Raw genomic sequence first — 16,958 nt, 5'->3', positions numbered from 1 at the left:
TGGGCCCTTCCCACTAATCTGAAATGAGGGAGCAGGTCAGAAGCTCCCAGCAGCCCCAGGGAGTGGACACAGACGCTTCTTGGGTTTTCCCTTTGCAGTTTTCCCACTAACTTCAGTCTATCCAAGCACAAAGGATTCTGGTCTTCCAGTTTAACACGGGGAGATAAAATAATCTCAACCTGGGGAGAGTATTTATTTGATCGACGAGGTGGGCTGGGAACGTTGCATTGTCCCCGTTTTAGGGGCCGCCTCCAGTGATTCTGGGAACTCTTGGGGGAGGAGCATCCCTCCATGGCATAGGGCGTAGAGTGCTGGCATCCAAAAGACTCCTCTTCCAGAATTCAACTCCAGTCTCAGACGCTTACTCGTTGTGCGACCCTGGACTAGTCAGTTAACTCTGCCTCAGTTTCCCCAATCTGTAAAACGGGTTGGAGAAGGAAATGGCCAACCGCTCCAGCGTCTTTGCCAAGAAAATGCCAAACGGGGTCATGAAGCTTAGTATACAACCTAAAACACTGACTGAATAACAACAGAGAGCTTAGCCCACTTGCCCGGGGTCTCCCAGTCGGGATGAGCCCCGGTAGGAGTTTGAGGCCCTTTCCCCGAGGTTACCAAGCATCTCTTCATTCTTCCCTCTGTACTTTGTATAGAGAAAACAAGCCTATAATATTAAAATCATATTATTATTTAAATAAATCTAATTAATTAATGGATTAAATAAATCTAATTAAGTTAATTGGTTTGTAAATTAAATAATATAAGATTCCGACTGGAATCTCCAGCTCGGAGCCTTCCCCGGCCGTGCCCTCCCTCGCCCCTCTCCGGGACAGAATATTAGCCCCGGAAGTCTTTATCGCCCTGTTGCTGTTTACCGTCAGGTTGAGAGCCGAGGGGCTTCTTGTTGCTCGGCCCTTTCAGGGGCGGCCCCGGCGGGGTTTTCTCGGCAGAGACGTGGAGGGGTTGGCCATTTCCTTCTCCAGCTCATTTCACAAATGTGGAAACTGAGGACAACAGGGTGACGTCACTTACCCGGGTCACGCTCAGGAAATGTCCGAGGCTGGTTTGAATTCGGGAATTCCCGATTGCGGGCCCGGCACGATAACCACTGTGCCGCCAGCTGCCCCAAGGAGGGATTCAGCCGGACCGCTCTGCGGTGTTCCTTAGGCACAACGCCGTGGCCGACCCCCGCCCGGACGTCGCCTCCTCGCCGTCCGGCGTCTGCTTTCTCTCACACAGCTCGGGGAGCACCCCACACCCCGACCCGCTGCTCCCTCCGGGAATATCCTCTTCCCTTTCTGATGCTGAACCCCTAAGGTCCTCCCGGCAAGGAAATCCCCTTCCCCAGCGCAGATCAGCACCCGCTCTGAACCTTGCCGTCTTAACTGAGGTAGAATTTGAACTCAGGTCTTCTCGATAACTCTGAGCCTTGCTCGCTGTGCACAGTCGTATCTAACCGTCCCTCTTCAAACCCATTCAGTCACGGGGTAGTGAGCAGGGCACAGAAATGGGAAATGGTAAGAACCGGGTTTCAATTCTGCCACAGAGCTGTGTGACCCTGGACAAGTCAGTTTAACTCTATGAGCCTCAGTTTTCCCATCTGTACAAAATGAGGGGACCAACTTAACTCTAACCGATGGTCCTGTGATCTGAATTGAGGTAGCAGAACCAGGCTTGGACTTCTTTTACCTCCAATTATTGTTAGGTCTCTTTGCAGAGAGGCTGCTGCTCCCCATCCTCCCTTGTCTGCTTCTCCCCTGCTGCTCCCCGTCCCCCCTTGCCCACTTCTCCCCTGCTGCTCCCCGTCCCCCCTTGCCCACTTCTCCCCTGCTGCTCCCCGTCCCCCCTTGCCCACTTCTCCCCTGCTGTTCCCCGTCCCCTCTTGCCCCCTTTTCCCCTGCCCCCCACTCCCTTCAGTTCACAGGCTCCCCCAAAGGGTTTTCTCCGGGGCTTTGGGCAGTTCGTGACATTGGCAGATGTCTTCCGGCTGCCTGATGGAGCAGCTGCAGTGGGAGCCCAGGCGAGGGTCCCGACTCCCTCCCACCTCAGCCCTGCCCTTGCCTGGCAGGGCCTGGCTCCCCTCAGGCCCCGATGTACTTTTCAGTTGGGGGATCTCCTCTCCCGGGCGGGCCGGTCCGTGTCCGTGAGCATCCAGGCCGGGCCGGGGGCGGGCAGTGGGGCGAGGTGACCGAGCACTAGAAAACCCGAGCGTTTTTCCCGCGTGCTCAGCTGGCTTCCCCCCTCCTCATCCTCCCTTCCTCCCCAGGAAGAACCATTCCAAATGCCTGGTGCACTGCAAGATGGGCGTCAGCCGGTCCGCCTCCACGGTCATTGCTTACGCCATGAAGGAGTTTGGCTGGCCCCTGGAGAAGGCCTTCAACTACGTGAAGCAGAAGCGCAGCATCGCCCGGCCCAACGCGGGCTTCATGCGCCAGCTGTCCGAGTACGAAGGCATCCTGGACGCCAGGTGAGGGCCCAGCCCGGGGGCCGGACAGGGCCCGGATCCCCCAGCAGCCCCCACTCTCCCTGGGACTCCGGGGCTCTAGGTCACTGAGTGTGAGGTCACCCCGGGCCCAGTCCGTGGGGCCCCAGACAGCAGTACAGAGACAGGGCCCGGATCCCCCAGCAGCCCTCACTCTCCCTGGGACTCCGGGGCTCTAGGTCACTGAGTGTTGGGCAGGGAAGGGCCTTCACAGAGAAAGCCAGCGGTCATTGGGACCTTCGGGTCATTCAGGCCAGTCCCCCCTTTTACCCTTGGGGAGCCGGGCCCTGGGGGGCCAGTGGCGCAGTAGAGACAGAGGGGAGACGAGAGGCCGGGGCTCCGAGCCGCCGGGGCCGGGACCGTGGCTCTGGGCTGACCGCCTTCTGCCTTTGCCCCCCACAGCAAGCAGCGCCACAACAAGTTGTGGAAGCAGCAGACCGAGAGCAGCCTCCCGCAGGGGCCCGACGAGGCCCCCGGCCCCGGAGCCTTCCCGATGGAGGGCTTGGAGGCGGATCTGGAGGCCCGGCTGGTGGCCCCGGACAGCCCCAAGCAGCCCGGGCTCCTGGACGACGCGGCCCCCGCGGGCCTGGCCTTCCCTTACTGCTTCCGCCAGCTCTCAGACCCCCTCCCCAACTCCTCAGGCCACGGGGGCGACTTCCTCCAGCTGGAGGACTTGGAGAGAGACGCTCTGCTCGGGGGGGAGGCAGCGCCCGAGCCCGCCAGACGCCCCCGGAAGGCGTCCGGCTCATGTGACAAGGAGGTCAGGAAGAGGCTGGAGTTTGGAGCCCCCAGGCCTGTGAGTGGCGCCGGGGCCCAGGTGGAGGAGATGGAGCGGGATGAGAGCCCGGGGGCCGAGAGGCGGGCCCGGCCCCTGAGCCTGCCGCTGGACAACCGCCTCAGCCCCAAGGAGAACGTCAACAACAACAACAGCAAGAGGAGCTGCCCCGAGGATTTCGAGGTACACTGAGTGCCGGGGAAAGGGGGACGGGGCTGCCCTGCAGGGGTCCCACCAGCTCCGAGCCTGGCCGAGTCCTGTCTCTCTGAGGGAGGGAGGGAGTTGGGGGGGCTGGGGCTGGAATCGCGAAGCCCTGGGTTCGAATCTTCCCTCAGACCCTTTATAAAGCAAGGGGGCTGAATTCAGGCCTTCTCTGCCCCAAGTCTGTGACCTTCTGCTCCCGGCCTCAGTTTCCTGCCCCGTAGAAAGAGCGGGTCGGCCCTGGGTGAATCCCCACTCCTGACTCCCTGATCATCGTTTCTGTAGCAATTCAAGCTTTTGCCAAGCGCTCGCCCCCCTTAAGGTGCCGCAGTGGGAGCTGGCGAAGCCGCTGAGATTTATGCGTCCCTGCTGGCTTCCGGCTCTGGGACAAATTAGCCACGTGACCCTGAGCAAATGGCTTCTCCGGGCTTCCCCTGCGTGGTCCCGTGCAGAGTGACCACAGCCACCTCCTCGCTGCTTCTGTGTTCTGCTTTAAGGCTGGCAAGGCACTTTGTCTTTGTCCTCCCCAGGGAGGTGGATGCTACTATCGTCCCATTTTACAGATGAGGAAACTGAGGTAGCAAAGCCTGTGTGACTGACTCAGGATCACACAGCTGGTCCCTGAGGGTGGATTGGAAGTCAGGCCTTCCAGACCCCAGCTCAGTGATCCATCTGTCAGATTTTTTTCACTTCCCAGTGAGCCACAGCATGGGGCAAACAAGGGGATGGGTTCCCTGGCCCGCAGAGGTCATTGTCCCATTTCACAGATGGCTATGCAGAGGCTCGGGTTGCACCGTCTGTAAGGGCGGGGCAGGATCTGATCCCGAGCCTTCCTCCGGTGTGAGGCGGCCACTCTCCTCCCCTCGGGCCGCCCGCGTCTCACTGTGCTTTCTTCCCTTCTAGCACGACGCCATATTTGGGATCCTCAACAAGGTGAAGCCTTCCTACCAGTCCTGCGCCGACTGCATGTACTCCGCTCCCAGGGCGGGGCCGGAGGCTTTCGGGGAGCGGTGCGAGAAGACGCTCGGCGCCCCCGCCATCTGTACCCAGCCCCCCCTGCTGCCCCCTCCCACGCCCGCCCCCGGGGACCAGGCGTCCGGCAAGCCCCGGCTCCTGGAGAGACCGTGCTCGGACCCCGGGGCGAGCCCCCCCGGCCCGGCCGCGGACCCCCCGGAACCCCCCAGGGAGCCGCAGAAGGCCGCGGCCAAGCTGCCCGCCCTCCCGAAGAACTGTGACAAGAGCCCGCCCGGCCCGGAGGCGCCCAAGGAGGAGCCGGCCGCCCGGAAGGAGGCCCGGGCCGCCAAGGACCCGAGGCTGCTGCTCTTCGCCAAGGAGCTGGCCAAGCCCAGCGCCAGCAGCTACCTGATGCAGCACCAGGAGTCCATCATCCAGCTGCAGAAGGCCGGCCTGGTCCGCAAGCACACCAAAGAGCTGGAGCGCCTGCAGGGCGTCCCCGCCGAGGCCGCCCGGCTGGAGGCCAGCATCCCCGAGGAGAGCCCCGAGCTGCCGCCCCCCCGGGGCGGGCCCGGGCCCCCGGCCTCGCCCCCCGGCCCCCCGGCCTCGCCCCCCTGCCCCGGCGAGGCCGCCCTGCCCCTGGAGGGCGCCTCCCAGAAGGGCCCGGGGCCCGCCCTCCTCTGCCGCCCGGACCACACCAGCAGCTTCTCCAAGGACTTCCTCAAGACCATCTGCTACACGCCCACCTCGTCCTCCATGAGCTCCAACCTGACGCGGAGCTCGAGCAGCGACAGCATCCACAGCGTGCGCGGGAAGCCGGGCCTGGTGAAGCAGCGGACCCAGGAGATCGAGACGCGCCTGCGGCTGGCCGGCCTGACCGTCTCCTCCCCGCTGAAGCGCTCCCACTCGCTGGCCAAGCTGGGCAGCCTCAACTTCTCCTCGGAGGATCTGTCCAGCGAGGCGGACATGGCGACCCTCGTGGACGCCCAGGACGCCAAGGCCGGCCTCGCCCCCTCGCCGCGGGAGCCCCCCGGGAGCCCCCCGCGACCGCCGGGGAAGCCGGCCCTGGGCGGCCTGTGGGCGGGCCGGAGCTGACCCAGACTTCCCCTGCCCCCCCAACACACGCGCTCCCCACCTGTGGCGGTCGGCTCCTGACGGCTCGGTCATCGTGGGAAACCGAACAGCTCTCGGCCCCCTCCTGGGCCAGGCCCGAGCAGAGGGGCCCGGGGGCTGGAGAATCAGCGGCGCAACGTAGCACAAGGACACAGTGGGCGGCGCCGGCCTGGGAGAGCCAGGAATTCCCTCCAGGTCACGGCGGAACCCCCGGCCGCCCGCTCCCAGAGCAACGTGCCTGAGACGCGGCTCCTTCTCGGCGCCCTCGGGGCCCCGGGCCGGCTGGGACCAAGCGGTCGTGGCGACCCCGTCAGAGCGGCCCCGGGGGCCCGGCCCGGCGGGCGACATAATTCTACCTCTGTTCCGGCGGGCTTTGTTCTTCGGTTTCGTATTTTGTTTTGGATGCTTGGTCTTGTCTAAAAAACAAAGAGAAACAGAATTCCGGGGACCCCGAGGGAGACCTCCTGAGAGGGACCGTGTCCGAGGGGCTTTCCGAGCAAACAGCCCAGGGGGTGGTCTCTGGGACCCCGATCACCTTGGAGGCAGAACTGCTGTCTGACGACGTCCCGGATGGAAGTGGAGGGGCCGGGCTCCCCGGCCACCGCCCAGGCCGGTTGTGCAGGATTCGACCCCATCGTTTGACCGTGCGGAGGGACGGCTGCCGTAGTCTGCCCGGCCTCTGACCCCATCACGGAGCGGGCGTCTGGGTTGGAGGCTGTGTTTTTGTGGGCGGACGGGCAGGGGATTGGGTGCCATAGTCTTAACGCCGTCAACACTGGCTGCCCAGGCCTGAGCTCCATCCCCGAGGGCTTGGAGGGGAAGGTCTCCACCGTCCGGTCCCTCCCGAGTTCTTTTCTTATTCTGGCCACAATATCTTGGAGTCCCATATTTTGAAAACTACTCTGGACCAGGCGAGTCCTGCGCTTTCTCTGCCGCGGTTCCTTCGTGGAGACCTCAAGGAAACAGTTCCCTCAGGAAAAGGGCCGGCCCTCGCCCCTGTGCCCGTGTCACCCTCCATGAGGGTTCCCATCCTTCCTAATGGATCTGCAAGGGGAGTAAGGGGGCAGGAAAGGGATCAAGCATTTATCTGGCAGGCCCTGGACCAAGCGCTCTACAGAGAGTGTGTCCTTGGGGACACCCAGAATCCCCTTCTGCCTGCCTCGGGCCATTTCTTTAGGGACAGCTCAGGGTCAGCCGCTCACACTGATTTCCTATATCAGGAGGAGATGAAAGTAACTGAGGGGGTGGAGGAGGGGGGAAGGCTCATTTGTTTTTTGTTTTTTTTAAGTGAGCCTCCTCCCCGGGCATCTGGGAACACATTTCTCTGAGACAAATGAACAGGTCCTGAAGCACGATGTTTACACATGTTCCATAGCAACCACAGAGAGAATGGGAGGGCAATTGGGGATCTCCGGGTTCCTTCCAGCCCCAAATCTGCATTCTGGGCTCCCAAGCTCCTTGGGGTGAAGGTCACAGGGAGTGGATTTAAATCTCAGACCAAATGGCTCACTTCAGGTGGCGTAGGGCACTTGGGGGATTAGAAGCCAGCTTCCCAAACCCTTTAAGTCTCCATCCCCCTGTAACGGGGTCCAGTATTCCAGGACTCCAACATCCCCTGTTCTAAGCTCCCTCCCACCCTGACATCCCCTATTCCAAGGTCCCTCCCAGCCCTGACAATGCTGTTCTGGCTCCAACTTCTTGTGTTCTGTGTTTCTAATTTCTCCCCCCTTCATTCTAGCCTCCTTCTCTCTCTCTCCCTCTCTCCCTGCCTTCCTCCTTCACAGAAGTTCTTCCCGCTGCCAACTATGCAAGTTCAAATCTTCAAAAGAGCTGCCTTGACATTGAGAGGGGAAGTGACTGGCCCATGATCACAGAGCTAGTAGGTGTCGGGGCAATACTTGAACCCATCTCTTCCTGACTCCAGTTATGGATTTCCATAATTCCTTTCCTTCCTCCCTCCCTCTCTCTCTCTCTCTCCCTCTTTCTCTATTTCTCTCTCTCCCTCTTTCTCTTTCTCTCTATTTCTCTCTCTGTCTCTCAGAGAAAGAATCATTTTTGATACGCAGGGATCTGGCTCAGGATGGGCCCGGTTGGGGGTGGGCACAGATTAAAAATAAGTGACTTCAGGCCCAAGGTCCCAGGGCTTATGGACAGCGCAGGGGAGCTCTTAAACAGCCACGTCTCATTAGGAAAGCAAACCTGAGGCAGGGGGCAGCCAGGGATGCTCAGAAGCACCTTATTGAGAGGCCTTGGGGGAGAGCTTCCCCAGAAGGTCACACGTAGCATGGAAACTGCCCCCCATCCTCCCCTTTAGAAAACCTCCCCAGAGAAAGCCAGCCGGGCCCTTTGCCTGCTCCCCTCGCGGGGCCTCCCCCTGCGCAGACTCCTCACCCATCATCCTGTCTTCGGGAAGCACAGGCTGGTGAAGGGAGCGCCTGCCCCGGAGCGTTTCCATAAGGGCATTTTTGCCCTGGCCCCGGACTCTGGAAGCTTCCATGAAATGAAGGAGCCGGAGGGCCGGGAGCTGGGAGGAGCGGGCTGTAGCAGCCGGTAGCCCAGTGGCCGTGGCCGTTCCCCGCTTCTCATCCCGGCCTGGCAGTGAGGGGGACAAAAGAAGCCAGTTTTCTTCAATACGGTTAGCAAAGAAGCTTTAAAAATGAGTTCCCAGCCACAGTTAAGCGTCCCTGAACAGGGTGATCTCAGGAGAGTGGAAACACTGGATTTTGGAGCTGGAGGACCCCAGGGTCAGTCTGTTTTACTCTTCACTCCTTGTATGACCTTGAACAAGACAAATGTACCTTTTTTAAATGTTAAGTCTCTTTGTAGCCTCTACGTTTTACTCCTCTGCTCATTCCAAAACACCATGATTCTGACTTTCTGTTTCTGTTACTCTATTTTTTTTTAACCCAGTCATATCCTATTTGGGGTTTTCTTGGCAAAGATACAGTAATTTGCCATTTCCTTCTGTGGCATTTTACAAATGAGGAAACAGAGGCAGACAGGGTAAAGCGACTTGGCCGGGGTCACCCAGCTGATGTCAGGCCAGATTTGAGCTCAGATTTTCCTGATTCTGGCTCTATCCACTAACCGCCCAGTTTTCTTTTTCCATTCTATTCCTGTTGTTATTATTTTTACTTCTATTATCGTCCTGTTTCAAAAAGGCACAAAGTCTAAAAGAGAGTGTCTGATGTAGACAGAAAGCATCGTGGGCTGGGATTAGCCATGGCAGGGACAGCTAATTCTTCAACTTAGACTAGGACCTCTAAGACTTTCCCCTCTGTCATCTTATTTTTAAGACATCCATTCCCCTCTTCCTAAATTTTCACTTTCCCCATTGAAATCCATCTTCCCCCTTTATGTTTGATGATTTTATCGGTTCAAAGACTTCCACTCACTGGTAACTATGCAAGTTCAAACCTTCGAAAGGGTTGTCTTGGGGCAGTAGTCAGGAGGACCTGAGTTCAAATCCAGCTTCAGACACTTAGTTGTTACTAGCTGTGTGACCCTGGGAAGTCACTTAACCCTATTTACTTCAAAAAAAAAAAAAAAAGTTGCCTTGACATTGAGAGGGGAAGTGACTGACCCATGATCGCAGAGCTGGTGGGTATCAGTAGCAACACTTGAACCCAAGTCTTCCTGATTCCAATTATGGATTTCCATTCACTGTAGCACATGGATGTTTTTTTCCTCCATCAGCCCCCCCCCAAAAAAAAAAAAAAACTAACCTGTTCTCAGAGAATTATCACCTTTTTACCCAATTCTCATGGAAAAAATGGTTTTCAGGTTAAAAGTCTTTATAAAAAGGGGATGATGGGAAACTCATTTTCCATTCATCGCTCTGGCAATGAGAGAGTTCTTTTCTAAAAGGATTTATCGGGAGAGCCGTGCAGCCCTCTCTTCTGCCATCAGAGGGGGAAAGTTATGGGCTGGGGGTGAGGGATCTTACTGTGGCAGACATCGCTGCCCCTTCTGAGACAGCCTCAAGGAGACTGGTCTCCGCACTGGCCAGTCTGGCACCTGGGTTGGAGATGCTCCCAGGGTCCTGCCGCTGACGCTAGAATCTCCCAGTTGGAGCACAGAGGGGGGCCTGAAAGCTTCTCATCTTCCAGAGGAAGGAGGGGCCTGTTTAGCATTCATGGGCCGGAGATTAGCCATTCTCCTGGCCAGATAGCATCCCTAAGGCCTCCTATGGACAGAACTGTGTCCAAAAAAAATGGAGTGGGCTGGAAATATGGTGAGTGCAGCTTCTTCTCTTGGGCTGCCTCCCTCTTCTCTCAGGGTTACCCACAAACCATTGTTCCAATTGCATGACAGCCTTTAATAAAAGTTGAGAATGCCGGGGGCAGCTAGGTGGCGCAGTGGATAGAGCGCCGGCCCTGAAGTCAGGAGCACCTGAGTTCAAATCTGACCTCAGGCATTTAATACTTACTAGCTGTGTGACCCTGGGCAAGTCACTTAGCTCCCATTGCTTTGTGGGGGGAAAAACTTGAGAATGTTGGTTTTTGTTGTCAGAGGACCTCGCTCAAATCCTGCTCTAAATCACTTCCCTGAGCATCAGTTCATCGGTAGAATGAGGGTGTAGCCCTGGAAGATCTTGTGTGTTCCCATCCAGACCTAACTCTGTGATCCTCTGCATATTGTAAATGTTTTAGGGCTTCCTTTCCCTGGCTCCTGGGGATGAGGAGGAACCCACACTGGAGACTGGGGACCAACTTTGTCTTCCTTTGGCAGATGTAGGCTTTCCTTTTGCCACTCCTTCCAAGGCCACTCGATTGCCTCAGTTTCCCCGGTTTGTTTTGTTTTCCTCCCCGCTGCTGCCCCTGACTCTCGGCCCAGACATGGGAAAGAGCGCAGCGTCGGTGGTAATGATGGGGAAGGAGCTCCGGGGATGCTTCCCAGCTCCACAAGCGCACAAGTCACCAGTGGAATCACAGTCCAATACTCAGACTTTGACTGCTTCCTCCACTGTCCCCGCACCCCCCAGTTCTCACTCTTGACCTCAGGCCGCTCGATTTTTCCCGCAAACAAGGCAATAGGCTATGTCCCCATCTCCCTCCAGACTCGCACCTCCTGGCGGGACGACTTTGTCTGCTCTTAACAGGCCACGGCCCAGATGGCTCTGGTTTTTCTAGGGTGAGTGTGACGTATGTTTGTTGTAACCCACCCCACGCCTATCGGGGACCGTGCCCCTGGACATCCTTTGGGGTAGAGAATACAGCAGTGTCTCTGACTCCCTTTGGCCAGCCACGTGTTGAGGCCCCCCAGTCTGAGACACTGACCTCTCCCCAGAGAACGCCAGTCTGCGTCCTCGGGGGCCTCGGGCTGGAGCCGTGCCGTGTCCCCTTCACCCGCGGATGCTTTGGCTGCTCACCGCAAGCCAAACGTTGCCGCCGGGTCCTGCTGTCTGGCTGCGCATTTAGTTGTCTGTCTTTGTGGTGAATAAGTGTGTGTGTGCGTTAGTGGGCGAGGGTTTATCCTACAGCTGCGTGTATATACATATATGTACCTAAATATATATATATGAATATAGAGACAATTTGAACCTGAGTTTTTCCCCCCACATGCAGATCTCCCAGATGCCATCAGCCTGAAAGATCTCCAGTAATACCTGCTGTAACTCTGTCCTTGATTTGGGGGAGGGTTTGAGCTTGGGGTTTTGGTGGGGTCTTCGGTCTGAAGAAGGGATGTCCCTGACTGACGAGTTCCTCCTCTCCTTCTCCTCCCCTGCTTGGGGCTTTCTTAGCCTGGCTGCATGAGAAGAGTTGTCTTCCCTCCCTCCTTCCTTGTACTGTAATTAGTTTTTTACAATTGAGTGCCTTAATGATACTTTACAAATACTGTGTATTTATGCTAAGTTGGTCCCACTCCGTTGATCCCGTAGGGGACGGCTTTTTTGGTTTCCAGGGGCAGCCCACGGCGATGACATCAAACATGTCGCGGCATTTCTCCTCGTCCTGCGCTAAACTAGGGATGTGCGGACACGAGAGCACGTCTCTTCGGGCTGGGGATTCCCAAGTCCCCTCTCTGGCTCTCAGAAGATTCAAAATTCTATCTCCAGAGAGACAGTGAGACTTAGCTCCTTTCTTCAGACCGGATCCTTGGGATCCTTGAAAGCCGTCACGGCCAACCTCCCGGTTTGGGCCGAGGCGTGAGGGGAGGTCTTGTTTCAGGCGACCACGACCCCCGAGGTCCCCGGTTCAGGGTCAGGGTCTGTATACCTCTCTTCAGGGGCTTGGCCGAGATCCCCCATCGATTCGTGCTCAGTCAAGGCTCGCACTTTAGCCTTTGGAGTCCAGTCTGGGGCTCTTATTATGGTGCCCAGAGGTCTTTGGATAAGCGAAAGCCGACCTGCGCGGGACATCATAACTAAAACCTGGCACTTTGCCCAACCCTCTGTCCCCCGACGCATCACATATATCATTTTATTCTTCCTTTTTCCTATTATCTGAGCCAGCTTTTATTTCCCTTTTTTTTGTCCATTGGGAGTGTGTTAATAAAAGACCGACCTATCCACCACCAATCCATCACCTCCCATTTCCCCCCAAGCCTAAGCTAGTGACCGTTTGACTTTTCCAAAGGGGTGAATGAGTAACAAAAGCTGTCACCAAGCATTGCTCTTATTACGTATCAATATTCATCAATTTCCTTCTGGTCTTTTTTTTTTACATACATATTTAAGAGGCAGTATCTTTTGTACTGTGAATTTATGGTAGAAGATGAATAATGCACTTTTTTTTTGGTCCATGTGTATTGTATATAACGTGTGTGCTTCTCATAAGGAAAATAAACTTTTTTTTTCCCGTGCAAAAGACTCGATAATCTGTTTCAAATTGTGTGTTCCGTGGTACGGCCAAGCACTTGCAACCAGCCCTGACTGACAGGAAGCCAAGAACAATTATCATCAACGTTATTGACTCTGATTTACTAATAAATTCCGTTTTAGTGCCTAGAGAGATGGGAGGGTATAGTACCACAATCCCAGCACAAGAGCCCGTGATTAAAGCTGGTGAATGAAATCTCCCCTCCTCTTGGATTGTATACCCATTGGTTGGTAGATAGTGCAATAACTAGGGTAGGGCAATGGGGTTCTTTGCTCAGGATGCTGAAATTTGAGGGATACTGACCCTTGGTAAAAATTAACATTACGTGTTTACTCATGCATATTTTGTATTTATACACATAGTCATGAGTTGTTAATACCAAATTCCCTTCTCTGAATATTAGAGAATCCAACATTGCCAGAAAGCACTAGGGGGAAGGGAATAATTGAGCAGGATTTCACTCTGAACTTTGCCCCCAAAGTAAGCAAAAATAATGAATTAAAATGAGTAGCTACCAGAGGTTGTCTTACAGCCTCAGGTGACTGTATCCCAGATGGATTCCTCCCCAATCTTAACCCCACCCCTAGCCCCACAGAGCCCCCCAGCAATGGCTTCCCGAGGTGCACACCTCCCCCCCCCACCCCTGTCATTACGACAGGATCCCAGTTCCTTCTATTCCTGAAGTCTTAGGATTCCCTCCATCCTCCACAACACACACCCTGCTCAACTAAATTTGGCTTAAGGACTAGATTGGAGGACGTGTTAAGTGCTGTTCGCCCCTAAGCACCAGAACAGATAATTATATCTCTGCTAGCAGGAAGCCCAGGCTCTCAGCAGCTCGTGACACATCCAGCAGTCGTTCCACGAACTTTGGTTAGCACAGCCCTTCCTCGCTTAAATCCAGTTCGCTCGCATGTCAAGGATGTCGTGGTGATCCTCGAGAACGGGGCACAATCCAAGCTTAACGGTCCCCCGCAGGCTCCTGCTGTCAGGCTCCGTGGGGACTCTTGGGAAGCTCCAGATTTGGGAGGAAAATTCAAGATTTAACCATCACCTTCCCCTCCCACAGTCACTCCTGCCCCCAAACCCCCAACTTCCCAGTCTGGGAACTGCCTGGGAGCCCAGCGACCCTCTGCGAACGCGTCCCCTCTGCAACTTCTCCCCCTAACCAGCCTCGGCTTAAAGATGACGCCCAGTAAGGGAGAGCTCGCTGCCCCCCAAGGCTCTCGTGCCTCCTTCGGGTATTTGTAATTGTTAGGAAAGGTTTCCTTCTCTTTGTTCCGTCCCGTCCAGCTCTCCCTGACCCCATTTGGGCAGGAATACTGGAGTAGTTTGCCTGTTCCTTCTCCAGCTCATTTTACAGATAAGGAAACTGAGGTAGGATTAAGGGACTTACCTGGGGTCACCCAGCTAGTAAGTTTCCAAGGCTGAATTTGCACTCACCTCTTCCTAGCCCAGACCTGGCACTCCATGCACGAGGGCCCATCTCGCTGCCCAGTGTTTCCTTATGAGAAAGCTAAATCTAGCACTTTGCAGTTCCCACCATGGCTTCCAGTCCAGCCTTCTGAAGGGAAGCGGGATTTTTTCCCAAGATAGCCCTTTATGTCGATGGAGAATGCTGCCCCCAAGCCTTCTCCAGGCCCAGAATCCCTAGTTCCTTCAACCAGTTCTCATAGGGCATCCTGAGGGCCTCCGCCATCTTGTTGCCGATTCGGCCTTCCTCCCAGTTTTCTCCTCTCCCCGTGCTTCTTCCCCTCCCCTGCCCAGGAAAATCCAGCCCTGTCTGAGATTCCAGGGCCTCCTGCAGCCTTTGCAGGCTCCCGAGCAGCTTCCCGGCCTGCTCCGAACCAGGACATCTCCCCTAGAAATGTCAGCGTCCCTCATTAGTGGGAAAGCTCTTTGAGGGCAGGGATTGTCTTTCTCTTCTTTTTTTTTTTTTTTTTAATAACTTTTTGTTGATAGAACCCATGCCAGGGTAATTTTTTACAGCATTATCCCTTGCACTCTGTCTTTCTCTTCTACTGCATCCCCAGAGGGCTCAGCGCAATAACCGCCACGTGGTAAGTGCTTAATAAATGCTTCCTCTATCTGTTCTATCTTCCTTCTCAAAATTTCCCAAAGCACCTTGTTCCCTTCGCTCCATCCTGTGTCCTTACTGCTCTGCAGTCTAAGTGCCGGCTTCTTGTGGGCGGCTACTAATGTTTTCATTTTTATAACCTTGCATTTAGCAAGAGAAATGTTAGGAGCCTTCTCGGAGACAAGAGAGAGAGAGAGCTGCCCGGAAGTGACATTTTCCTCTGGACCTGAAGGGGCGGAACTCAGGAGAAAGCGCTTTCACTTGAAGGGAACAGTAGAGAACAAAGGCCTGAAATGGGAAATGATCCAGTTCACCTAAGAATGTAGAGTATAAAGCCTGAGAGTCAAGTCAAATAAGATCGACAAGCATTTATTAGGCCCCTTCTGTATGCCTGGTGTCATCTAAGTGAAGCATACAAAAAAAAAAAAAGGAAGTGCAGTCCTCCCCTCAAGGAGCTTCCGGTCTAATTGGGTAAGAATACGCAGAGAACTGTTGTGAAAGATGCACCTTTGAGGAAAGGGACTACCTCTGGTGGCAGGAGCCTGGGAAAGGCTTTTTGTAGAAGATGGGATTTGAGATAAGACTAGATGGGAGCAAAAGAAGCTAGGAAGGAGAGAAGAGGAAGAGGAAGAGCAGAAGAGGGAGAAAGAAAGGAGCAGAGAGAGGAAGAGAATGGAGAGAGAAGGAAGAAAGAAAAGGAGGAGGAAAAAGAGGAAGAGCAGAAGGGGGAGAGAGAAAGCAGAGAGAGCAGGAGAATGGAGAGAGAAGGAAGAAAGAAAAGGAGGAGGAAGAAGAGGAAGAGCAGAAGGGGGAGAGAGAAAGCAGAGAGAGGAGGAGAATGGAGAGAGAAGGAAGAAAGAAAAGGAGGAGGAAGAGGGAGAGAGAAAGGAGCAGAGAAAGGAGGAGAATGGAGAGAGAAAGGAGGAGAATGGAGAGAGAAGGAAGAAAGAAAAGGAGGAGGAGGAGGGAGAGAGAAAGGAGCAGAGAAAGGAGGAGAATGGAGAGAGAAGGAAGAAAGAAAAGGAGGAGGAGGAGGAGAGAGAAAGGAGCAGAGAAAGGAGGAGAATGGAGAGAGAAGGAAGAAAGAAAAGAAGAAGAGGGAGAGAGAAAGCAGAGAGAGGAGGAGAATGGAGAGAGAAGGAAGAAAGAAAAGGAGGAGGAGGAGGGAGAGAGGAGGAGGAGGGAAAGGAGGAAGAGCGGAAGAGAGAGAGAGAGAAAGGAGCAGAGAGAGGAGAATGGAGAGAGAAGGGAGAAAGAAAAGAAGAGGAAAGGAGGAAGAAGCGGAGGAGGGGGGAGAAAAGAAGAGGTCAATTTGTGAAGGGCTTTAGAAGCCAGAGGCTTTTGTATTTAATCCTGGAGGTGAGAGAATCTCTGGTAATTGAATAGAGGGATGACAAGTCCTGCACATGAGGCACTTTGCTGGGGTTTTTTGGGGGGAGGGGGATGGTGGGGAGGCTATTGAGGTCCAATGACTTGCCCCGGATCCATAGCTAATAATTACCAAGTATTTATAGTCAGATTTGACTCTAGTTCCAAGCGGGGAAGGAGCAAGGGGCTCCACGATCTCTCCCCAAGCCACCCCATCCTCCATTAGCCACTAAACTCTCCCAGCTCTAAATTTCATACCAGTGGCGACTGTCCATCCCGTCCCTCCGAAAGAAGGAACTCCAGCAGGTTGGCATCCAGCCTCTGCTCCAAGACCTCCAGGAGGGCGTCCCCTTATCCCATGAGACAGCAGCCCAGCTCTCATTGTTAGGAAGCTTCCCCTGCCAGCAGGTGCTAGTTTGCCCCATTTTCACCTCTCTTTCCCAGCCCTGACATTCCCTATTCGAAAGTCTCTCCCAGCTCTGACATCCCCTGTTCTAATGACATTCCTTGTTCTAAGGCCCTCTGACATCCTGTCATATAAGACTAGAAGTAGGGATGGATGGTGTCTCAGTCTTCCCGCCCTCCTTGCTCTAGACTCATTGCCTCCTCCCGGAAGGGAGCTATTTTCTGCACTGCCCGGACCCAGCAGCTTCTACCCACCCCAGATCTAGGAGTGTTGGAGAGGCAGTGGGGGATCAGAGCGGGGTCTTTGCAAAGCCTCCTGGGATCTGTCGTCACCTGCCTCAGAAAGAAGGATTGGGGGCCAGCCTCCCCGAGTCCCCTCCCACCCCCAGGAAGAGGGAGGGGAGGGGATGGGCAGAACCCCTGATCCCCGCCTGAGCCCTTTGCACGGTGCCTTCAGGCCCGGGCCCTGCATTCTGCCTTTAAAGGCAAAGCTCTTGTGCGGCTTCTCCGGGGCTTGTAAGGAGGCCAGTTTGGGCCTTGAAATGGTTCTCTCTGTTAGCTGCTGCAGTAAAGACAGTGGCGGTGTTTACATTGGCAAGGGCCGGGCTCTGTCTGAGGGCGCTGGGAGGTTTGGCACCTAAGAGAATGGCCCATGGGAGGCTTGTCAGTTTGATGTATCCAGCTCGGATGGATGATCCCTGAGAGACCAACAGGTCCAACTTTGGTAAGGACCTTAGGACGCAGAAATAAGGGGATGGAAGAGCT

The 16,958-nt window shown here is 55.3% G+C and overlaps 1 protein-coding gene across 2 annotated transcripts in view; it reads left to right on the top strand.

Moving 5' to 3' along the window:
- Positions 1 to 12,331, top strand: part of SSH1 (slingshot protein phosphatase 1) — a 94,399-nt gene extending 82,068 nt beyond the window's left edge. For both annotated transcript variants that reach the window (XM_051972975.1, XM_051972974.1), the window contains 3 exons: positions 2,264 to 2,464; positions 2,882 to 3,437; positions 4,359 to 12,331. In XM_051972975.1, coding sequence (XP_051828935.1) covers positions 2,264 to 2,464; positions 2,882 to 3,437; positions 4,359 to 5,504 — 1,903 coding nt within the window. In that variant the 3' untranslated portion in view covers positions 5,505 to 12,331. The remainder of the gene's footprint in view (positions 1 to 2,263; positions 2,465 to 2,881; positions 3,438 to 4,358) is intronic.
- The last annotated feature ends 4,627 nt before the right edge of the window (positions 12,332 to 16,958 follow it).

The sequence above is a fragment of the Antechinus flavipes genome, chromosome 1 (genome assembly GCF_016432865.1).
Source record: "Antechinus flavipes isolate AdamAnt ecotype Samford, QLD, Australia chromosome 1, AdamAnt_v2, whole genome shotgun sequence".
NCBI lineage: Eukaryota > Metazoa > Chordata > Mammalia > Dasyuromorphia > Dasyuridae > Antechinus > Antechinus flavipes.
The sequence above is the reverse complement of the archived record's forward strand: the minus strand, read 5'-3'. Positions and strand labels throughout refer to the sequence as shown.